This window comes from Oryx dammah, unplaced genomic scaffold (assembly GCF_014754425.2).
Source record: "Oryx dammah isolate SB20612 unplaced genomic scaffold, SCBI_Odam_1.1 HiC_scaffold_19, whole genome shotgun sequence".
Classification (NCBI taxonomy): domain Eukaryota; kingdom Metazoa; phylum Chordata; class Mammalia; order Artiodactyla; family Bovidae; genus Oryx; species Oryx dammah.
The window spans coordinates 2,167,569-2,193,447 of NW_024070203.1; the positions used below are offsets into that span (position 1 = coordinate 2,167,569).

Sequence of the window (25,879 nt, forward strand, 5' to 3'; positions counted from 1 at the left end):
ACACACACACACACACACACACACACACACACACACACACACACACACGTATATGTATATATATATATATATATATGCTGAGTTTACCAGTTTTTTTGGGTTTTCTGTAAGATGTTATAGAAAAATCCAAACAAACTTCTTGGCTAGCCCAATATGTACTCATTACTGAATTGAAAATATCTTCTCAGAGCATGAAAACTAAAGATGCAGACTTAAGAATAGCTGGTATCTCTAGCGCAGAAAGAAACAGAACTAGAAAGTCTTACTTATGGCTTTCTTTAGGCTGGAAGGAATAGAAACCTAGTCAAATAAGATCCAGATGAACAGCCAGAGTTCAGACAGCCTCATTGTGAATCTGCCCAGAGGTCAGGACCAAAGTCTCTTCACTTGGGAGCCAGAAGGCACTTCTCAGCAACCACACCTTTTACCTGAAACTATCCCCACCACTGACTCCTCTTGCACATGACCCAATGTGGCTTCCTCTGGATACTTCTGCAAATCTACAATCCTGCTTTCCAACTCAGATATTTCAGAATTTCTTCCTCACCCTCAAATCTCCAACTCCCATCATTCTCAGAAGATGACTCCAATCCAACTTCAAGAAAAATAGAAACCATCAGATATAAGGTCCCTCATCTTTCCAGTCACAAACTTACACCTTCCTTTATTCAAGCCATCTTGTTCACTATATTATTTCCATCTTTTTTGTTTTGGTCACCTTGTTATTAACTGGGAGATAATTACTTTACAATATTGTGATGGCCTGTGCCATACATCAACATGAATCGGCCATAGGCATACATGTACCTCCAACCTCCTGAACCTGCCTCCTCCCTCCCTCCCTCCCCACCCCATCCCTCTAAGTTGTCACAGAGCACTGGTGGGTTCCTGGCCTCATACATCAAACTCCCACTTACTATCTATTTTACATATGCTGAAGTGTATGTTTCAATGCTAGCCCCTCAAGTCATCCCGCCCTCTCCTTCCCCCACACTGTTTAAGGTCTCTTCTTTATGTCTGTGTCTCCTTTCCTGCCCTGCACATAGGATCATCAGTACCATCTTTCTAGATGCCACATGCATGCATTAATATATGATATTTGTCTTTCTCTTTCTGACTTACTTTACTCTGTATAGTAGGCTCTAGGTTCATCCACCTCATTAGGACTGACTCAAATGCTTTCCTTTTTTATAGTTGAATAATATTCCATTGTGTATATGTACCACAAATTCCTTTTCCATTCATCTGCCAATGGACATATATTCTATCCAAACACCATTTAAAGGAGGCCCACATTGGACCTGCCTCCCATAACCCCCTGATATACCTTATGTCCCTCTTCCCAAACTTCTGGAAAGATTTGTCCATGTTAATTAATGTGTTCATCGGGTATGTGTGTGTATTTTATGAAGTTACAGTGGTATTTCTTGTTACTGACTCTAATAGCTATTTATCAGTTCTCACTCTATTGTCTGTCTCAGCTGAATTCCTTTTCTATTAATTCAGATATAATTTACATACAGTGAAATGCATAGATCTTAAGTGTACAGTTTGATTGGGCTTGAGGAGTACATACACACATATAATACACACCCTTATCAAAATACAGAACATTTCTAACCCTCCAGAAAATTGCCTCCTATCCCCTTCCTGTCAACCCCTCAGCTATGCTATCAGAGCTGAATGCCAGTCTAGTTTCTAACACATGGATTAGGTTTGTGTGTTCTAGAGCTTCATGTAAATGGAATTTTACAGTCTGCATGATTTGTGTCTGGCTTTTCTCATTCTGCATGATGCTTCTGAGATTCATATGTGTGTTCATGTACCAATGGTTTACTCCTGTTCATTGCTGGATAGTATTTCATTGGATGACTATACCACAGGTTTTTAGTTCATTTTTTTGCTGATGTACATCTAGGCTATTTTCAGTTTAGAGCTATTATGAAGAAGGTTGATCTAAATATTCTTGTAAAAGAATTTTTTCAAAGAAATGTTTTCACTTCTTGTCTATAACCTCTATGAATGGTATAAGTCATTGCTAGGTCATAATATAAAAGCATGTTTAACTTCTACAGCAATTACCAAAGAGTTTTCTAAGGTGGTGCATCATACTATGCTTTTACAGACAGTAATTGAGAATTCTGGTTCCTCATGACCTTCCTCAGCACTGGATGTTGCCAGTCTCCTTCATTTTAGGCATCCTAGTGAGTGCCTTATCCTCCTTGAAATTCTCTCTTCCCTTTTGTTTGGTGTAACAAAATGTCTCCAAAGTTTTATCCTTTGCTTCTCTATAATGCCTTTGGAAGGTTACTGTTGCTTTTCTGCTTTGAAAGGTAAAGTTTCTTGAAGGCTAATTCCTAGGTTTTCTCCTGCTCTGGATCTAATCACTCATCTTCATCTGTAGTATCTCTGGTACCTGTGCAGAGATGGCTCACTGGGAGTTTACATTTCTAACCATCTTTCTTCTAAGGTCCAAACCTCCAGCCTACAGAAGCAAAAGAGCCAAGGCAAGATATAGGATCTCCCTTTCTGGTGGTACAAGACAGAAGTTAACCCATTTTCAAGCTATTAAAAGAAAAAAAAGATGTGGCTCTGGCATACCAAATCTCCCTCTAGTCCTAACATTTTGCCATTTCCACAAAGCCCTTGCTTCTCACATCTCTCACCCAGAGTCCTGCAATAGCCTCCCCGAGTCTTTACACACACCTGTACTCCATCCAATCATTTCTAGATATTGGAGCCAGATGGATCTTATACTATTAGGCTTATATCATATCTCTCCTCAACATCTTTTAGCTCTTCAGATGAAGATAAACCTCTATTACATGACCTGGAAGACCTCACGTTGTTAGGCTTCTACTCTCCAAGACCCTCTCAAGTCATCTTTCTGCTCTTCCATGACACTGGTTTCCTTCCCCTTTTTCAGAATCACCCCTCCCTCCCCCACCTGAGACCCTCTGATTCCCTCACTGGCTGGGTACCCCTCTCCATTTTTGCCTCACTAACTCCTCCTCATCCTCAGATCTTAGTTCAGTCTCACTGTCACTTCCACTCTTGGCCAGCCTGATCTCAATCAGAATTCCTGGGTTATATTATCAAAGGATTCATGTATTGTCCTGTGTTGCATTTATCAGATACATTAATTTCTCATTTAATTTTGATTTGACTTAAGTGAAATACATCTCCCCCTGCAAAGGGCATGGACTCTGGATAATTCTATTAATTTCAGTACAATTCCTGGCATATCATAAATGCTCAATCCATTTCTGTTCCAAGAAAAAATGAATGGGTATCACTCACTCTCCTGACTCCCTGATTGTTTCTTATTTTCATTTTGAAAGAGAACCTTACTAGTTCTTGGTTGGTCAATGAATCATCTGGACTGGGATCATATCTTTTATCTTTAGTCCAATCACTATGGCCAGGGTGGGCATATATGGAAACAGTACTGCTTCTTCCAGAATACTCACTGAGGCAAAGGTCACAGGATAGGTTGTGCTTACAAAAATACTGTATAGCACAAGGGGAAAAAAGAAGGAACAACTGTTTGTAGGACATACATTTTAAGATAACCTTAAAGTACATTCCAATATACATTAGGTGCAGACAAATACTGTTGATTCCACTTACATGAGATACCTAGAATCATCAAATTCATAGAGTCAGAAAGAACACTGGGAGGTGCCAAGGGCAGGTGTGGGGAAGGGGAATGGGGACTTACTGTTTAATACAGACAGAGTTCCAGTTTAGGAAAGCGAAAATTTTGAGAGATGGATGATGGTGAGAGTTGTACACAATGTTAATATGCTTAGTGCCACTGAACTGTACAGGAAATATGGTTAAAATAGTACGTTTTATATTATATGACTTTTACCACAATAAAATAAAATTTAAAAATGAATAAATGAAACTATGTAATGCAAAAAAGTGAGTGAGGAATGTCTAGATCATGCCAATTCTCTAAATGAGATAAAATTAAACTCCTTAAAAAAGACTTTATAGAAAGAATACATTTTCAGGTGTGTGGGTGTGAGGTGGATAAGTACAGATGGGTTGGTGAGTGGGAGTGTTCACAGATCTATATATAGGATACCACCCCCTTCCCTAACCTACTGATTCTTTCTTTGGGTCACTGACCAATAGTCTGTGTGTGTGTGTTCAGTTGCTCAGTCGTGTCTGACTCTTTGCAAGCCCATGGGTTGTAGCCCACCAGGATTCTCTGCCCATGGAATTTTCCAGGAAAGAATACTGGAACAGGTTGCCATTTCCTTCTCCAGGGCATCTTCCCAACCCAGGGATTGAACTTGTGTCCCTTGAGTGTTCCACATGGGCAGCCAGATTCTTCACCACCAGCACCACTTGGGAAGCCCAACCAATAGTCTAACTGAAATCAAACATCCAGAGGAGAGAGAATCAAGGAAAGTTTTCAGAATGAACAGAGACCAACTGGTTTTTCCTGATAAAACAAAACATGAATTTAATCTGTATATAATTCAAATGCATGGTAGGGACAGCTCTTTGGAATCATGAATAAATTACTGCATACTGAAAACATTGTCTCTTTCAAGATGTATTAAAAATTAAAAATAAAATGATCACAGTTAATAATTATTAATGCAACTTCAATAGAATTGTAACAAATACCACTGAAAATGAAATCTTTAAATAAAGTGTTTCCTGATCCCTGTAAATTACCTACTTATTATGAGTAATATTAAATATAACCAAATTCAAAATCATCAAAATAAATAAGGGGTTTCCTTGGAGTTTTCTATAACAGGATATAACCATATAGAGCAGACAAATCAAACTGAATTTGAAAAAAAAATAATCATTTGAATTTGATGGTCGTTAAAATGAAACCATGGGGAGAGAGTGTGACAGTAGAAAAAACACTGGACCAGGAGAACGAAAACCCCAAGTCTTATACATAACTCTCTTGCCAATTACTAATTAAAGTGGAAACAATCTCTGGGCTTCAGTTGTCTTGTCTTAAAAGTGGAGCTGGAATAAATATTCAGTGGCTAAAATGTGTTATCTTGATTGCAACTCTCATCAGTTGATGGCCTGGAATACTTCATGCAGAAGGGTTTTGAGGCGTCTGACATTTATCGGCGATACTGTTCTAGCTTCAGGAAGTTGTCTGTGCATTCTGAATATTTGCCAGACCTGGACAAGGCACCCTCTAAGCTCCCATTCACATTTCAACTCAGTCTAACTGTGTTGTGTCAAAGATAAGTGCATTTGTGTCCTCAGCATGCAGACAGTGCAGTTCAGCTCAAGCAGCACTTACTGAGGCCCCACTGTTTACTGGCCCCAGGTTAGGCAGTGGAAATATGAAAATGAGTAAGAGCAGATTCTTATCTTTGAGGGGTTCAAGTTTGGAAGAGGATGGGTAAAGAAGCTGTGGTTCATATATATAATGGAATACTACTCAGTCATAAAAAGAATGAAATAAAGCCATTTGCAGCAGCACAGATGGACCTAGAGATTATCATTCTAAGTAAACCAGAGAGAAAAACAAATATTAAATGTAGCATTTACACCTGGAATCTACAAATTAATACAAATGAAATCATTTAAGAAATAGAAACAGACCCACAGACAGAGAATAAAATTATGGTTACCAAAGAGCAAAGGAGGGGAGAGATAAATTAGGAGATTGGATTACCATATGCACACTACTATATATATATATATATATATATATATATATATATATAATTGGTCATCAACAATGACTACTGTATAGCACAAGGGACTATAGTCAATATTTTATAATAACCTATAAGGGAAAAGAACCTGAAAAAGAATACATATATGTGTATGTGTGTATAACTGAATCACTTTGCTCTACATCTGAAATCAACACATTATAAATCAACTATATTTCAAATTTTAAAAAAAGTTTAGAAGATGACTTAACCAGAAAGCATTTAAAAATATAATACTTTACAAAAGTACAATACTTTACAGTCATAATCATCTGATCTAATTCTAACTATCAAATCAGAGAATCCATATTATGCTTTAAACGCTCACTGAAGTTACTAATGTTTGTATTCAAAGGAAATGTTTCCATTAAGCTTGTCTGTCTAGAGGATTACTTTTTAAAATGTGTTGTTTACATCCTCCAACACTGGCATTCAAACACTGTCAGAATGCTGTCCTTCACAAAGCTGTGAATGATAAATTAAGAGTACAACATATCATCTGAAAATCTTACTTCAATTTCACCTTGTAATATCTAACAACCAGTGTGTTCTTCTCGTAAATTCTGGCCAACATGGTTCTCTCCATAGTCAAAATACACAGCTCATTTTTTTTTTGCTTTCAGAATAAGCTGATAGAATTCTCCTAGTTAGAATACACTTCCCACTCCAGCCACCTACTCATACCCTATGAATCTATCCAGCAGCCTTAGATGACTCTTTCGCCCCACATCCTCTGGATGAGCTCATTCATTCATGCACACAGTTTAGAAATCCAGGTACCTATCCCATGGCAAGCTCTGTGCTTATGTGACAGACATAGATGAGAACGACCTTGCTCTCAGGGCTGATGCTGAGGTGACAGTGTACACAGTCAGACAATCGAACCTGAAGGATTTGACAACACAGTGAGTAAGGGGTGGCAGTGGTGATCTACCCACACAGACAAGACTCATACAAGTGTTTGTAGGGCTGATGCAGAAAATCAAGAAATGGATGAAGGATAACACTCAGTTTGAAGCACCCATGGGGTATCCAGGTGGAAACAATTTAGCAAGTGATAAGGTATGTGAATTCAGGATTTGGTAGATAATTTCAGTGTTGTAATACAGACTTGAGATCATTGACACATATGGGTGACTGAGTTCATGACCAGAAACCACACAAAAGAAGGCAAATCAGAAGGAAATGGAATTATAGAAGGAAAGGCAAGAGGGAGCTTCCAAAAGTCCTTCAGCTCTTATAACCACCACTCATTCTGCACAATTTGTCTTGCTACCTAATTAGCCTTTTCCAAAGTACATACGTCATGTTTTCTAAGATATGCCCTACCTTACCATATCTGACCCCAATGGCCAGGACCATGTTTTTCTCTTTTAACTTAAAAAAATAAAATATCTATTGAAGTATAGCTGATTTACAATGTCGTGTTAATTTCTACTGTACAGAAATGTGATTGAGTTATACATATATGTGCATTATTTTTCATACTCTTTTCCACTATGGTTTATCACAAGGTGTTGAATGTAGTTCCCTGTGCTCTATAGTAGGACCTTGTTGTTTATCCATTTGGACTTTGACTTTTTAAAAATGCACCTGTGCCTCCAGGAATCTTCCACTTTGCTGTCTTTTAGAAGGCAGAACTGGAAAGTCACCTGACTATCTATCATACAGTGAATATTATAGCTCAGACCTTTGAAGCTCCAAATACCATGAAATCCCATTCTAATATTTATGTCTGGAACAATACTCAGATTGTACAATCTTTTTAAGACAAGTATCAAGATTTTACTTCAGGCTGCTATATATTAGGTCACTATTTTTTGCCAAGGGAACAGAGAATCTGTACATTGAAGTATTCAGCCTAAAGATAAGATTTTATGTTATTTTATTTCTCCAAATCACGTTTTGTGACAATTGTCATGATTATTGTGAAGAATATCAAAACAGAATTTCTTTATAATTTTTACTCTTACCAAAAAAATTAATATCTAGAGTATATTGGCCAGCTGATACCTATAGTCCTATATTTCAGATAACAGGATGTAAAATATATCATTTTTTTTCTGAAGAAAAAGAAAGAGTTAGGAAAGAAGGCTTAAGCTTCAATATATTACAAGACAGAGAGAGCTAAGGCAGATAAATCTGCTAAACTGGGTGAAAAATAAAAAGAAAGCCATTGGGTTACTTTACTTTTGTTTTCATCTCTTTCTACTAAGATACTAACTAATCTTTCTGACCTGGATAGAACTTCTGAACGTGGATCCGTGTGAGTGTTCGTCACTTAGTCACGTGCCTCTTTGTGCGACCCCAAAGGAGTCCTGCCAGGCTCCTCTTCCCATGGAATTCTCAGGCAAGAATACAAGAGTGGGTTGCCATGCCCTTCTCCAGGGGATCTTCCCAACCCAGTGGTCAAACCCAGGTCTCCTGCATTGCAGGCAGATTCTTTACTGTCTGAACTGCCTGGGATAATACTCCATATTTAAAAAGACCTGATACACTGATTTATGAATTCCTTAGATATTTCATATACCATCTATTTTTTTTCTAAAATATAAACCCCATAAGTTGAAAACAGAACAAAGAGCTCCTCCTTGTGTGTTAAGAGCTATGTTTAAACAAGAAAAATGTGTCAAATGACTCTTGTGCACTCATCTCTTACAACTTTAAAATAACTTGATCCCAGTGCACACCCGTGGCAGATTCATGTGGATGTATGGCAAAATCAATATAATATTGTAAAGTAATTAGCCTCCAATTCAAATAAATAAATTTATATGTAAATAAATAAATAAAATAACTTGATATGCTTGAGATTAAGAACACTGTTCAAATATCAATCAAGAATGCTTTAGGTACAGGAACATTTAATAGAGTACATAAAGTTTAGCAAATACAGACAAAAAAACCCCATCAATAACCACTACTACACTAGTCCTCATTTGTGAATATACAGATCATGAATCAAAGTCTATGAAAAAAAGCTAAGCTGGTAAGACACTTACAAGACAGCACGGATACCTTAATTAGTTTTCAATTCACATCTCTTCTCTATCTGAATATAATGGCATCTCCCAGGGGATAACCGGGCTTCGCTTGTGGCTCAGCTGGTAAAGAATCTGCCTGCAATGAGGGAGACCTGGGTTCAATCCCTGGGTTGGGAAGATCCCCTGGAGAAGGGAAAGGTTACCCTCTCCAGTATTCTGGCCTGGAGAATATCATGGACTGTAGAGTCCGTGGGGTGGCAAAGAGTTGGACACAACTGAGTGCTGCTGTACGAAAATAGAGGATAATTGTCTGGCATAATTATGGGAAATACAGAAAATATGATACTAAATAATATGGAAATCATTAGCAAAGTGTTATACTTTATATTAGATAAACATATATGTTTGGTTCATTATGGTTTTTTATTTTTTTAATTTAAATTAATTTATTTTAATTGGAGGCTAATTACTTTACAATATTGTATTGGTTCTGCCACACATCAACATGAATCCACCACAGGCGTACATGTGTTCCCCATCCTGAACCTGCCTCCCACCTCCCTCCCCGTATCATCCCTATGGTCATCCCAGTGCACCAGCCCCAAGGATCCTGTATCCAACCTGGACTGGTGATTCATTTCTTATGTGATATTATACATGTTTCCATATCTAATTAAGCATTTGCTTTCAAATTTTATGAAATTACTTTATATAAAATTATCTTGTTTTACTATATATAATACAGAGGAATTATCAGTATATTTCTTCCTAAAATCTAGTTAAATATCTTCTCTAAGCCAAAGGCTGCTCCCTTGCAAGTCCCAAAGAAAAATCTTCATAGAGAGAGTCCTGCATATAGTTGCATTCCTAGTTACTGTTATTTGAAAAGTGTTTTGAACTTTTAAATTCACCTTTGACATTAAACGTAGCATTTCACTGAGAATCCATAAAACATAATACTTGATTCTCAGCAGATGCTTTTCCATTTACCAAATGATGATTTTCAAGATTCTACATCTACACCTTGCTGTGTTACTTATTGATAATTACTAACTTCTATATTTTATGACCATTAATTACTTGACTTTCTGAAGTTCTAAATGAATAATTTGGTTCAGGGAAAGCAAAATCTATAAAGAGGGACATAATTTATCATTCAGATTGAAATTCAAAATTAAGAGAAAGAGGTACTAGCTCTAATTATAGGAAGAAATTGGCATCAACAGTTACTGTCCTGGGCAAGCGAACATAAATAACTACTTTCCTTTTTAATATTTTATTTTATAGTTAAATAAATGTTCATGTGTATGAAAAGTTTTCACAAGTTAGCAACAGATTACAGAATATCTAAAGCTAATTCTGCAGACCTAAATAGACATTTCTCCAAAGAAGACATGTAAATGTCCAATAGGCACATGGAAAGATGCTCAGTATCACGAACTATCAGAGAAATGCAAATCAAGGCTACAATGAGGTTATCTCCTAGCACTGGTCAGAAGGGCCATCATTAAAAGGTCTAAAAATGATAAATGCTGGAGAAGATGTGGAGAAAAATGGAACTCTCCTACACTGTTGGTGGCAATGTAAATTGGTGTAGCCACTCTAGAGAACAGTATGGAGATTTCTCAAAAAACTAAACATAGAATTACCATATGATCCAGCAACCCCACTCCTGGGCACATATTTAGTGCATGTGTGCTCAGATCAGTCGTGTCCAACTCTTTGTGACCGAGGGTTTTATGTCTGTGGGATTCTCCCGGCACCAATACTGGAGTGGGTCATCATTTTCTTCTTCAGGGCCTCTCCCCACCCAGGGATTGAATCTGCTTCTCCTAAACTGCAAGCTGATTCTTTACCACTGAGCCACAAGAGAAGCCCCACAAATACCCAGAGAAGACCATAATTTGAAAAGATATATGCATCTGAATATTCACTACAGCATTAGTCACAATACCCAGAACACAGAAGGAACCTATATGTCCATCAACAGAGGAATGGATAAAGAAGTTGTGGTACATATATACAGTGGAATATTACTTAGCCATAAAGAAGAATGAAACAATGCCATTTGCAGCAACATGGATAGGCCTAATCAGACTAAGTGAAGTAAATCAGGAAGAGAAAGAAAAATACCATATGGTATCACTCATATGTGGAATCTGAAATCCAACACAAATGAACGTATCTACAAGACGCAAACACACTCACAAACACAGAGAACAGATTTGTGGTTGCCGGGGTCGGTGGGGAGCGGGAGAGGGATGGATTAGGAATTTGGGATTAGCATATGCAAACGACTATATATAGGATTATATACAGTATGGATGGACAAGAAGGTCCTACTGTACAGCACAGGGAATGATACAATATCTTGCAATAAACCACAATGGAAAAAAAATATACAAAATAATACATATATAAATAACTTTGCTGTTACTGATATAAATATAAATATATCCCTTTGCTCTACGGCAAAAACACAACATTATACTTCACCAAAACAAATTTTTAAAAATTAATGTCAATTCTGCAATATATTCCCCTCTCATCATCCAAAGAACACTTACTTAGATCATAATACATGTACATAAGCCTGATATAAAAGCATAAGAAATTAAATACAGAAACCCCAAGACATCCACCATAGAATCTTAAAAAATTCTTCAATTTAAACATACCATATTTAAATCTATTCTGTACCCAACACTTAACTGACATGAAACAGGAACTTCTGCTTGGCAAGTATATGGCCCCATATTCTAATTTACAGTGAATAATTAACTAAATCTTTTGACACTAAAATCATCAGTCTGTTTCTCCAATTTTTTTCTAGCAAAAGATGATGGAATGAGCCTAAGCTAATTTCTCTTCTCGTTTTTGGATTAGGGTTGCCTTTTAGTCATTTCAAACTTTATCATTTTTCCCACATTGCTTTTCCTGCAAAGACATTTATGAGCTATTTAATGAGAAAGAAGGAAGGTAAAAATAACCTCAGGTCAAACCCTGGACTCATTTTACCTTCGATCTCTTTGCCAAATTCGCACCCTGGAGGCTGCAGCCCTGGTCAGACCACCCAGCTAGCACAACATGATAGATGGATTCTTCCATAAGGACCAGTCTCAGCAGGACCTCTAGTAGCTGCAGCCATCACAGGAAAAGGTGCTCCTGGGAATCTTCCATAGTTTTACACAGTAAAGTTAATAATGCCACCTTTCTTGGTACAGCAATTGGAAGTTTAAGGGTGCCTGTACCATCATGTTAAAGCCTCATAAAATAAAAAGGCATGAATCTATTTCTCACTTCCACTGTATAATCATAAAATAGAAAAAAAATAAAATAAAATAAAAAGGCAGACATTAGCAATTTGACTTTACACGGAAGAAATCAGGGCACAGATGGGTTAACTTATCGATGTTTACACCTACGGAATATGACAGTGTTGAGCTGAATGTAGTCCACTGCTCTGTCCCACTCGCTCATGCTCACCTTCCTTTCTGGCCATGGCAGTTCTTAAGTGGTAGGAACTAGCCAACATCTGGCTAAAGCAAAAGATTTTCTCTTTACTCTACCCAACAGCCCAATGCCTGACCCAACCCTAACACCAGACAAAGTGGTCTTATTTGGTGAATTTATTATCACATGATATCTTGTTAGAAATAACCTACCTAACACATAACATTTATAACAATAGTAGAGAGAAGAGAGAACCTCACGGTGGGAAAGTGCAAAGGGATTCGAGAATTCTGTGAGCAAATGAGCCAGATTAGAGAACCTAGATGCACATGAGGTGGGCCAGATCCAGAGCCTGGAGTGTGATCGGGGTCCTCAGAAAAGGCTGGAAAATGTCACTGTTCACATGACATCTTTTTGCTCCTTTTAGGTTTATTTTCTGGATCTAGGATCAAATATCATAAGGCAACAGTTTGGAAGAAACCAAGTTAGTTCTGGAAATTTCACTAAAAGAAACTAGTAACAATAGAATACTCACAGAATAGCCCTCTCAGGAGATGAGCGTGGGGCAGAGTAAAATTTGTAATGTATGCAGCCAAATGACCAAAGGTTAAGTTCCTTCCCCGACAGAAGAGGGAAACTAACCCTGATACCCACAGCTTGATGCAGTTTTGAAAAGACTTTTAAGAACACTAAAGATTTGGAGTCCACGTATGTGGGTTCTGGGTTCTATTACTTTCATCGTCATATGCCTCAGGCCAACTTAATTCAACTCCCAGGACAAGTTCTAAAATATCCAGCTCCTATCATAGAACAACATGTAGAAAGCTGCTTAAAAATATAAAACAGTCCATAAAGATAAATGAAATGCAATACAACAGGCTTTACAATCCATGGTACAGTAATCTCATCAGCATATTACAGATGTTAGAGGGCAATAATGTTATTTCAGACATTGCTATTTGATATCTTGGCAGGAACCTGACTCTTTCTGCATAGGTTAAACTCAAACCTTTCTTCTCATCTAACCAGTTGAGCAAGTAACACTCACAAGATGCTGTGTTTCTGTTCAAGTCAGCAGGGGTGCCTGCAGTCCACACTGGTTTCCACATTCTACTGCAGATTTAGGAATCTATTTACTTCAGCAGTGGTACCCCTCGCTTCTGGTTAAGAGAGAATACTCAGAGGTAAAGGAGAGGCAAGACAGGTTGGCAAAAATGTGAACTAAGTGTTATGTTTCTTACCCTCTCTTCTCTTGTATAATGCCTCACTTTCACTTTTTTAGGATTCTCTTTTCTGAATTTTCTCCAGAAGCATTTTGGTACCTAGTACTAGGTATGTATATTTACTAACATAGGTTTTTCTTAAATCAGAAAACTACAATAATTCAGGGACAATCTTCCCTGAATTTAACCCTATCCAATTAGGGGTGTGAAGGAGACTAAACTCTGGGTGAAAGGGTACATTTTATTCCCCAGACTTTTCTACTTAACACAGCACCTTGGGCCGAGCACCTGCTCATGCTTTAGCAGCATTCTCAAATTAATATTTACTTTTCCCCTTATGCACCCCTGCCTCAGCAACATGAAAGAGTATTCTGGGGTGTAATATATGAAAATCTATGCAAATGTCCATGAAAAGATGATATCTGCCTTCTTGGGGACTCTGCCCTCACTCCACTCCAGAAGCCCTCTGCTACCATTCCTTCATTTCCCAGTTGCCAATTGAGACTGCTGGATAAATTTTGAATCACAATATTATAATTGGTTGGAGGAGAAAAAACAGGAAAAAAAAAAAGCTGAAGGTACAAGGGTTCTACCCCCTCTTTTGTCTCTCCTCTCATAAAGGAAGTAGGTGTTACAGAGGTTTGAAGAGTTAGTGGGTGCGAGGTTCTCTGTTATGAGAGATAGAGAAGTCCAAACTCAATATCCTTTATAAATCAATTCACACCATGAATTGCAGGATTTGTAAGAAAGACAGAACCTCCTAGAATCCCAACTGAATTTTCTTGCCCACATTTATACAATGTAAGTGGCAGAACTAAAATTTGAACCCCCAAATGCTTGATCCAACTTTAATGGACTTTCCATTATGCTTTTTATAACCTTAAAATTGGAGATAATTGCCTTGCCCTCACTCCACTGGGAGACCCTATTAAGAATGTGGGTGAAGCTCCTGGTTCTCCTATAATCAGCCGCTCATCCTCTGAATCAGCCTAACTTGCTGCCAAACTCCTTCTCTGACACTGAAAGAAGAACAGGCATGAACTTAAAGAAGAGGTGGATGAAATTCAGGTTTCTTCTTCCTGGTAGAAGGGTAGAGTGGCATGTAGGAACTGTGCTCAGACTTAGCATAAAAGGTCTGGACCTGGTTGGGCTATGTTTTGTGAGGCGGTTCAAGGTACCACGGGAACCCTCTAAGGGCAGGACAAGGATCTATGGATGACATGATTACCTTCTACACAAGCTCTTTGGGAGAATCCAAATACACACATATCGAACTTGAACACAGTTCAACTCTTTGGGATTTGCTTCAATAACCACTTAGGATAATGGCCAATATGAGGTAAATGCTCAATAAATGTTAGTAGTTCTATTAAATATTCTGACATAATTCTCAACTCCCTGCCTCTAGCAATCACTTTCATTTTCTGCTTCTATATTTTTTTCTCTTGTCTTGCTACTCTGTAGCTCTTTTCTCTATAAAGCTTTTATAAAAAGGGAATAAGATTTTAGATCTAATAAGATCTTCTTTGATTTAGGTCCCAGGATAACACAGTTTTCAACCCATGTAATATATTGGCTCTTGGTGTCTGGTGACAGTTACCTCAAGGAGTATTCATTGAGGAAGTTAGGTTCCAAAAAACTTCTAGAACACATAGTCATACCCACACCAACACACCTCGAAACCCTAAGACTAAGAAAGACCTTATATTTGCAGGGAAATAAATCAAACCATTAGAAATTATTTTCAGGAGTAAACTATATCTAGTAATTACTATATGGCAATGGTGTCTAAAAGTAGTGTACCTTGCCAACAAAACAAATTATTTTTATGACAAATTACTTACAAATTTCAAAGAATTTCTCTTCTGAAATCCTAAGGTGAAATTAGCTTCATTATTCTTTTCTATTTATTAAAATTTAAAGACATTATCAAGACAAAATTCAAGTAGTAATATAAAATCAAGGCTCATGAAACTGCATGAATATATTGTAATTGATATTGTATAACATTTCTTTGGCATATTCACCCATCCGTTTTCTCTCTTCTCTCTGCTGACATCTGATTTTACAAATTGTGAACAGCGAGTACACACAGTAGGTAGGGAGCCCAAGGGGATGACTCTACAGTAATGACTAAAGTGAATTTTATGTCTAAATGTTCTGTTACCAGGAGTTTAGCTTTGTAGGACCTGTTGTGAGAGCAATTTCTTAGATATGTGCTATGATGACCACGCATTATCACAAAAACTTGTCTCTGATTTAACAATTTTGTCTCTGATTTAACAACTATTTCAAAACCTTGTGAAAAGCCTCCTGCTTTTTTCCAATCTATCTCTATGCAAAGTTTAGAAAGGGCCACCACCCATGACTGGGTGTCATTACGTTCCCACATAGTTGTGTCATCTGAATACCCCCGAAGGATCTTGTTTTTAAGACATAAAGTGCCTTCTAGAAAAAAAGTACAGCTCTGTTCCACCAGTGAGCTGATAACAGGGCAGACTTACATCGCAGCAAACTGGGATTCCAAAGCATGCCCAATCTGCCAGGGCAAGGAAGGCCAAGACATCAGGCTGATTGACAGAGTTAGTGCTCAGGCCCCGGGGTGACGGAGGCTGTGGTGTGACAGCATCACACGCTGTCACGTTTTGTGAATTTGCAATAAAGGAGCGCTCTGTGCGGGAGAGCAGTCGCGGGCACAGCAGCGGGAACGATGCTTTCCACGTGAGCAGCTGGACAGCATCTTTCATTTTTTTTTGTCCATAGAAGCCGGTAGGATCTGATCACTACCAGGATGTACCCTCCCCACTAGAATCCCTCACTCTCTGTCAGCCCTGAAACAGCCAATGAAGAGGCGTGACGCCCACCCGCCTGCCCTGCACCTCCTTTCCCGGGCGGACCCCGTCAGGCAGCCCCCCATGTTTTCCATCGGCGGCTGGAGGCCTCCGTCCACCTGCTGTGTGCAGCGAACACCAAAGAAATGGGAGCCAAACGGCAGCGTCCTGTCCGGCAGGAGAGATGTCTGGGACAGGTGGCAGGGGCGGCGGCCGGGGAGGACAGACGGACTGACAACCAGACAGACAGACAGCAGCACCAGCAGACACCATCCATTACTTCCAGTCTCAGAAGAGGGGAAGCCTGCAGCGCCAGGGACAGGCAGCAGATTAAGGAGGTTCTGCCTCCCTCAAGCAGGGAGGAGGCTTAAAGTCTTTGTTTTTTGTTTTGGATAAGAAGGGACAGGGAATTTAGAAACCTGCTGCTCTTCATAGAACCAGGCCAACTCTGGCCTTCCGAGTTAATGGCTCCTCTCGGAGTCTACCATAAAAGGGCAGGGATGACTGAGTTTCTCCCTGTGTGCTGTGATCGGCCCCAACAGCTGTTCTCAATGCACCCCCTCCCCAATATGGGCTGCAGCCGTGCTGGTGGTGACCCAGCAGGTCGGGGACACAGCTCCCTCCGGCTCTCTCCTGCCAGCCTCTGCTGCACCCAGGCAGAAGGAGGAAAACCCCCCTCCTGTGGCAGCATCTTCTCTTTTGGAGGCCTTCCCGAGGGTGGGCGGGGGAGAGTCCCTGGCTGCCCTGAGCTCTGGTGGGTATCACCCTTTTGCCATCCTTCCTTCTCTCTTCACTAACTCCAGATGCAACAGGCTCCCTTTTGGCTCTTCACACAAATCTTCTGCCCCTGGACACACCTTCTGGCCTTAACTTGGGGCTGCAAGGAGCTCATCTCCATCCGGGCTCTGAAGCCCCTCACTGCCAAGTTGAAAACTTTGCCCGATACTGGGAGACCCCTCTAGGGGAAGTCCCCTCCAACTCCACTCATCATCAGTGGTGGGAAGCAGGTACAGGAAAGCCAGCACCCCAGGGCGGGTTGGCCTGAGACTAAGGCAGGTGGCAGGACAGGGTCACCCATGCCTACATCACCAGCCACCAGTCTGTCCCCTCCCCAAACCCAGCTAAAAGGGGCACTGTAGAGAGGTCCCTCGCAGGGTTGGCTGATGGGATTTAAAGAAGGGCCGATGTGTGCAAAGATTCAGTCCTCTATTGTAAGGCTTGCACCAGGAAGGAGCAGGCCCTGGCGCTCCCCTGGAAACCAGTAAGGAGGAATCTGTATTTTATTCAGGCCAGGGTACCCATCAGCTTCTCCCATTGTTAAAAACTTTGCATTGCCAATGGCATTATACATGGGGAAGAAAATGTCTTCACACAGGTCTTCGGTGTAGCAGACCCTGAATCAAAGGTTAAAGAGAAGCTGGGGAGGCAGGTTACCAAAGATGGCAACTGCCTTAAAAAAAGAAAAAAAAGAAAAGACCCAACCTCGGGCTGCGAGATGAATGAGTAGCAAAATGAACACTCAAAATAAGCATCTTTCTTGCATCAATGCTGGCACCCTTGGCTGGGGTAACCCCAACCTGCTCAACAACTCCAAGGCAAGAAGAGCTATCCTGGCAGCTCTTCCCCACCTCGCGTTCCTGCCTGTTCAGCGCCTGCCCCTCCTCTGCTCCGGCTCCTGGGCCCCTTCCTTCCACTCGGGCGGCATCTGCTCTTCTGAGCTTCCGCACATCCCACCCCCGGGTGGCCCCCGCGCACCCAGTCCTCTCCTGCACCTCGGTCCCCAGCCATCGTCTCCCCAGGTTCCTTGGCTCAGGGCTCAGCGCATCCTCGCCTGACACCTGTCCCGCACCCCCACCCGCCTCCTCGCACCGGCCTCTCGGGCCCGCGCCCCCAGGCAGGCGCCTCCGCCCGCACCCAGCACCCGGCCCGCCCCGCCCCCACCCCCAGCCGGGAGGACCGGGCGGCAGCAGGGAACGGCCCGCGGGAGGGAGGCTCGGCGGGCCCGGCCGGCCGGCTTACTTGAGCATGGCTTCTTCCTTCTCCTCTTCCTCCTTCTGCCGGTCCATCACCGCCAGGATGATGTTCCTCTCCTCCTCGGTCAGGTGGCTCAGGTCGGGCAGCTCGGGCATCGGGGGAGGCACGGTGGGCGGGCGGGGACCCCGGGGCCCCACGGCCGAGGACATCTTCGCGGCCTGGCCCGCCCCTCCTCGATGGCCTGGGTTCGGCGCGAGCGCACCTTCGGATCCACGCCCGGCGGCGGCCGCGTCCCTGCTCGGCTCACCGCGGCGCCCTCCCGGCGGCGGGACTGGGCAGCGGGCGAGCCCGGGCTGTCATGGTCCTCCGCCTGCACCCAGCCCCGGAGGCGGCCGCCTTTGTTTTGGTGGCCCTGGCGAGGCGCGGGCGCCCGGCCGCCTCCCGCAGCCCAGCCTTCCCGGGCGGGGGCGGGAGCGCACGGGGCCGAGGATGCTCGGGGCTCGGCGAGGATGCTCCTGCTCGACCGCCTCCGTGCGTCCGCGGTGCGGGAGGAGAGTTTGGGTGGCACTTAGGCGGAGTCTCCGCGGCTCGGCTCCGGTGATGCTGCTGAGCTCGCAGACACCGCCGCCAGCCGCTCGGCCCCGAGCCGCTCCGCCCACGGCGCCCACCCGCCCACTCCCGGGCCCGGGCCCGCGCGCCCCCTACCCCCGCCCCTGGCCGGCGTGAGCACCGCCGCGCTCCAGCCCAGGTACCTCGGCCCGTGACTCATCCTGCCTCTCCCGCTCCCTCGTCTCTGCCATCCTCGCCAGCCCTGTGTCTCCGCGGTTTGCCTTAATCGTCATCATCCCCGCTCCCCATGTTCTTCGTGGATCATTAGTATTATCAGAACCCCCATGGTGTTCTGCACAGGACGGAACAGCCTCGGCATGCATTTCCTCCCCTCCACCGTATCTTTCTCATGTACTGATCAAGTGTTCATAGCCACAACGATGTAGTTTTTAAAGATAATTTTGATCCCCCCCGCCCCCGCCCCGACACACACAACAGCCTGGGTTTTCTGGGTCTTCCTGTCTTCCTTGACCCACCCTCTGCGGTCCCGCTGTGCAGTGTATCTGAAATCCCCCTCCAGAGGCACCACACCACGGCGAATCTTTAATTTGTCATTTTGGCCTCTGGATAGTCCATCTTATCACATAACTGCACTTCTCTGCTGTTGGCAAATGGTTATCTACTCTGATTCCTCTAATGATGCTCGCTATCACCATGCATTCACTTCTTAGCCTCTGTAGGTACTTCTCAAGAAACACCGATCCCAGATAAGAAAACCACTCCACCACAGCCTACTGTGAGAAGCTTCTGCTCAATGCTTGGCCCAATGATAAGCATTAAGGATGAGCTCCCCTTGCTGATAAAAGGCAAAAATAGACAATCTTTTCAAAACTGTTGATGTTATTGGCTTTCAGTACTTGAGACTGAATTTTGTCAATATATTTTAAAAAATATAGAGAAGAGTTCAAACTGAGCAACAATTTCTCTTAGCAATGGTGTTGGAGAAATTTGATGTTTCTCTCCTGTCCAATTTTTTTATAGTTCTGGAAGGGATCTAGGTGGTTTTTTTTTTTTTTGGGTGTTGTTTGTTTGTTTAATTTTCCCTCCAAGTCTAACTTTGTTAATAAAGAAGATAAGGATGATGACATTTATAAGTGCTTAAAAACCCTAAAATATTCAAGTTTAAAAAATTTAGTAGTTTAGTTGATCTCCCATTGAATGAAGGGGGGTATTGTTTCTATCTGGACACATCCGTTTGCATAATCTCAGTAATGGAAGTTTCACTACCACTTAATTTTATCCCCATATCTAAATTTCCCTTCTACCTGAAAATCTCTCTGTTCCTTGTGATGCCCATCATATCATCTTCAATTTTCTCCACAGTAAACCTTCCCAGTTCAGTCAACCAACAATCTTGTAGCATGATTTCAAAATATGGTCATTTTTGTCACCTGCCTTGGGACATTCTGGTGGTTTTTCACTAGCCTTCCTAAATAGCGGTATCAAGAACACACAGAAAGAACCAAGACCAGTACCTGACTCTTGCTCTGTAATCATTCTTTTTATTTGCACAACTTAACATTTGGCCTGGCTTTTTGATAGTCATGTTGGTTATGAGGATGCCACTGAAATAAACGCATAGTTCTACAATTTCAGTCCTTTTTTGGTAACTGCTACTGCCTAGCCAGATTTCCCCTTTCTTCTAATTAAGCAATTGATGAAAACACTCTAGTCAGCATCTTTTCTTCGTTTAAAAAAATTAGCCTTATTTCCCTTAGACCAGCATATATTCAGGAGGGAAAAATATATGAGTTTGAATTCGGACTCTATCAGTAATTTCATGATTTTGGCAAATCCATTGTCCTCTTTGGATCTCTGTTTGTTCCCCTAGGAAGAGGAGTAAAGATATTCACCTCAAAATAGAAGAGGGATGTTAAATTAGAAGGCATATTTGGAGCATCTAGCTGTGTGCCTCATACTTTCTAGTCCTCTTTTTTTCTTTTTTCCTGCGAGGAATGTTTTAGGCCATTTCTCCATGATTGATGTTCAAAGCAGAGGAGAAATGCAGGGGACACGTTCATTCTGTCTGATGCCTGTCCATGTGAAGACACAACAAGGTCCATGTCCTCACATGGTGCACAATCAAGCTGTTGAAATCCTTCTAAGAAGTCAAAAAGGAATGAGAAACCCTCAGTAGACATTAGAACTAGTTAAATGAAGTTCTCAAAGGTAGGGGCCTAATGAACAATTAACAGTGTGGTTTTCATCTGAGAGAGCTGCTGTAACAAAATACTGCAGGCTGGGTGGCAACAGCAGAAATTTATTTTCTCACAGTCCCGGAGGCTAGAAATCCACAATCAAGGTGTTGGCAGGACTGATTTTTCCTGAGGCCTCTCTCCTTGGCCACCTTCTCACTGTGTCCTCACGTGGCCTGATCTCTGAGCAGGCCCATCCCTGCTCTCTCTCCTCTGCTTACAAGGACATTGTTCCTGTTGGTTTAGGCTCCCCACCCTTAGGACCTTATTTAACCTTAATTACCTCTTCAAAGGTCCTATCTCCAAATACAGTCACATTCTAACGTGCTCAGGATTAGGGCTTCGGCTGTGACTTTCGGGGCGAGGAGCACACAGTTCCACCAGTCCATTACTAGAGGTTTCCATTTATTAGAATTACTGTAGGAAATGGTGATTGATGTGTATTATCTAAATGATTTAATGATAAGAAGTCTGGTCTCAAGCATCTTTATGTTTACAACTCCTTGCCTGCTCTTTGATAAGTGAGTATGAAATCAGCGAGTGAATAAATGAATAAAGGAGAGACTGAATTGACCAATGAATTAGTTGATGCCATGGTATACCCATCGATGTGTCCCCTCTGTCAGGGATCCCATCCCTTATCAAGGGGTTCAAATCCAAGAGAAGTACATTTCTTTATATTTGCCTCCAGAAAATCAGAGTTACATGCACTTAAGTAAGCTAATAAATGCCCAAGGTAGATGTGCCAAAGTGGGTGGCACAATTAGTTCCTGAAGGTGCTGTACGAAAAATACCCAATAAACATAGAAAAAATATGCATAATACTTCCTGCTTAGAGGATTTCCCTGGTAGCTCAGCTGGTAAAGAATCTGCATGCAAGGCGGAAGACCTGGGTTCAATCCCTGAGTTGGGAAGATCCCCTGGAGAAGGGAGAGGCTACCCACTGCAGTAATTCTGGCCTGGAGAATTCCATGGACTGTATAGTCCATGGGGTTGCAAAGAGTCAGACACAACTGAGCAACTTTCACTTCCTCCTTAGAAACTCACAAGGTACCTTAACAAATAAAAGGTGCTAAGAAGCAAGTTATTTACTGCAGTAACAAAATTTGTTTTGCTTGGTTTGGCCTGGCATTTCCCAAATCTGTTTGGACAGTGATGAAACTGCCCATTTCCCTAAGGGACAAAGCATGCTTTGGACAAGTACTGGGAAAAATCTCATCTTATGAGCTTGGCACCCAGAGATGTTGACTAGAGAGACTATGAAACTTCTCCTGAGATGCCCCTTGCCCAGCCAGTGACATCTACAGGAAACTGTCTTAAATCTTTATTCATAAGACATGTATCAAATGCCTGTCAGGTCAACACTAACCCTACGTTCAGGATTTAAATCAGAAGAGATGGCTGAGACCAAGCCCCTCTCAGGTAAAATTCTAAGCTCTCTTTTCCACTGAGGCCCTCAAATCATTATTTCTTGAAAGATGTCTAAAATTCAACATCACTGATAACTGCTAGTTTAACTTAGTAGCTAAGACTATAACTTCCAGGTGGAAAAACCATTGAAATGAGGTCAGGTTCAAATCCTTACTATACCATTTGACAGAGGTAATGAGTTTAAAACTGCTTTTCCCCAAAGTTCAGGTCTACTCAGAACCTCAAAATATGACTGTATTTAGAAATGGATCTTTACAGATGATATTAGATGAAATAGATCATGTTGTAATAAGATGGGTTCTAAGTCCAATGACTTTTGTCCTTATAAGAGGAGAAAGGCTCAAATACACAGGGAGGAAGGCCATGTGGAAGCAGGCAGAGGAGGGGGTGAGGCAGCGCCAGACCCAGAAACACAGGGAGCCCCTGGAAGCTGGTAGATGCAGGAAGGATTCTCCTCTGCAGACCTGGGAGGAGGTTTGGCCTACTGACCCTTGGATTTTGGACTTGCAGCCTTCACAGCTGTGAGAGATTAAATCCCTATTGTTTCAAGCAGTTTTGCAACTTGTGCTGCATTGCTATAGAAGCCCTAGAAAGTTGTTACAACATTTATGTGTGTTTGGGTGAAGTATGCCTTGCTGAGCCTTATTTTGCATATCTATAAAATGTAAATAACACTATCCACCTTCCAGGATTTTGGTAATATTGAAAGCTGGGCTCTGAGGCTATGGGAGTGAAGACTGAATGTAAGTTAATGGCCCTAGAAGGATTAGCAAAGTATGACCCATGAGTCAATTGTAGGCCAAAGCCTGTTTTTGTGAATAAAGTTTTATTGGAACACAGCCACACCCATTGATTGATGTAATATCTATTGCTGCCTTCTGCTATCATGGTACAGTGGAAAGCACAGCAAAACCTAAAATATTAACTATCTGCCTCACAGAAATAGGTTTGTTGACCTCTGCTCCAGGTGCTTACAATGTGATTGGAGCAGTTCAGTTCAGTTCAGTTCAGTCACTCAGTCGTGTCCAACTCTTTGCGACCCTATGAATCGCAGCACGCCAGACCTCCCTGTCCATCACCATCTCCCGGAGTTCACTCAGACTCACGTCCATCGAGTCAGTGATGCCATCCAGCCATCTCATCCTCAGTCGTCCCCTTCTCCTCCTGCCCCCAATCCCTCCCAGAATCAGGGTCTTTTCCAATGAGTCAACTCTTCGCATGAGGTAGCCAAAGTACTGGAGTTTCAGCTTTAGCATCATTCCTTCCAAAGAAATCCCAGGGTTGATCTCCTTCAGAATGGACTGGTTGGATCTCCTTGCAGTCCAAGGGACTCTCAAGAGTCTTCTCCAACACCACAGTTCAAAAGCATCAATTCTTCGGTGCTCAGCTTTCTTCACAGTCCAACTCTCACATCCATACATGACCACAGGAAAAACCATAGCCTTGACTAGACGGACCTTAGTCGGGAAAGTAATGTCTCTGCTTTTGAATATACTATCTAGGTTGGTCATAACTTTTCTTCCAGGGAGTAAGCGTCTTTTAATTTCATGGCTGCAGTCACCATCTGCAGTGATTTTGGAGCCCCAAAAAATAAAGTCTGACACTGTTTCCACTGTTTCCCCATCTATTTCCCATGAAGTGATGGGACCGGATGCCATGATCTTCCTTTTCTGAATGTTGAGCTTTAAGCCAACTTTTTCACTCTTCTCTTTCACTTTCATCAAGAGGCTTTTTAGCTCCTCTTCACTTTCTGCCATAAGGGTGGTGTCATCTGCATATCTGAGGTGTTTGATATTTCTTCCAGCAATCTTGATTCCAGCTTGTGTTTCTTCCAGTCCAGCATTTCTCATGACGTACTCTGCATAGACGTTAAATAAGCAGGGTGACAATATACAGCCTTGACGTACTCCTTTTCCTATTTGGAACCAATCTGTTGTTCCATGTCCAGTTCTAACTGTTGTTTCCTGAACTGCATACAGATTTCTCAAGAGGCAGGTTAGGTGGTCTGGTATTCCCATCTCTCTCAGAATTGTCCACAGTTTTTTGTGATCCACACAGTCAATGGCTTTGGCATAGTCAATAAAGCAGAAATAGATGTTTTTCTCGAACTCTCTTGCTTTTTCCATGATCTAGCGGATGTTGGCAATTTCAGCTCTGGTTCCTCTGCCTTTTCTAAAACCAGCTTGAACATCAGGGAGGTCATGGTTCATGTATTGCTGAAGCCTGGCTTGGAGAATTTTGAGCATTACTTTACTAGCATGTGAGATGAGTGCAACTGTGTGGTAGTTTGAGCATTCTTTTGCATTGCCTTTCTTTGGAATTGGAATGAAAACTGACCTTTTCCAGTCGTGTGACCACTGCTGAGTTTTCCAAATTTCCTGGCATATTGAGTGCAGCACTTTCACAGCATCATCTTTCAGGATTTGAAACCGCTCAACTGGAATTCCATCACCCCCCACTAGCTTTGTTCGTAGTGATGCTTTCTAAGGCCCACTTGACTTCACATTCCAAGATGTCTGGCTCTAGATGAGTGATCACATCATCATGACAGAGGCATAACTAAATAAACCCATAAGAACTGTTGGACTTTAATAATTGCTCTAGAAAATAACTTGTGGTATGGAATAGAGAGTAAACTGTTGGTAGTGAGTAGTCATGGTGTCCTAAGGACGGCTTCTGTAGGCAGAGCTTTAAAGAAGAAGGCATTTTCTAAGAAATGCCTGGCTCAGAGTGTTCCAAAGTGAGGAAAGCAATGGACACAAGGCTCAAGTCAGGAAGGGGCCGAGCCCTAGAGGAACAGAAGATGGGCCAGGGAGGGGGGTTCACTGAGAGGAGAGGAGGAAACACAGGAGACGAGCCCCTCCAGGGAATTTCTACTCCAAGGAATAAGCAAGTGGGTCTTTCGTGATGTTAGGATTCTGTATAACTCCAGTTACAATTATAAAAGGTACAATTTTTAACTTCTGGAAAATTTAGAAATAAATTAGGAACATCTTCAACACCTAAGCAGTCTTGCCTAAGCAGCGAATGACAACAGTGAGTTTTAATTTAATTTATCATTGCCTCAACCTGTATATTATTCACATATTGTCGTGGGCATCTATGCTATTACATGAAAATGGTTTCTCTGTAAGTTGATCACATGTCCCAGGACTGTCTGAGTTTGTGCTTCCTGTATAAACAGCATCTTCTTTCACTTAACAGTGTTCTAGTTTGGACGACAAGCTATATGGTCACCCTATTTATGCATAGTTATAATTATTTGCAAAAAAAATATTGTATTTTTGGCTTCAGCAAACATTTAACTCTCATGTGATCTCACTTAAAATATTTGGCTCAAAGTGGATATGAGATTTTACTCAAATTCAACCAAACTCTTATTGTAATCTGAATTTTGGTAAAGTTCCACTATTGTCATTTATTTCATGAGGAACTGAATGTGTGGGACTGTCTTTGTCCTTGGAC

At 41.7% G+C, this 25,879-nt stretch overlaps 1 protein-coding gene across 1 annotated transcript in view; it reads right to left on the reverse strand.

The window, feature by feature from the left end:
- Positions 1–18,388, reverse strand: part of RIMS1 (regulating synaptic membrane exocytosis 1) — a 600,054-nt gene extending 581,666 nt beyond the window's left edge. Inside the window, exon 1 of the mRNA XM_040261377.1 lies at positions 18,225–18,388. Coding sequence (XP_040117311.1) covers positions 18,225–18,388 — 164 coding nt within the window. The remainder of the gene's footprint in view (positions 1–18,224) is intronic.
- Positions 18,389–25,879: the final 7,491 nt, after the last annotated feature.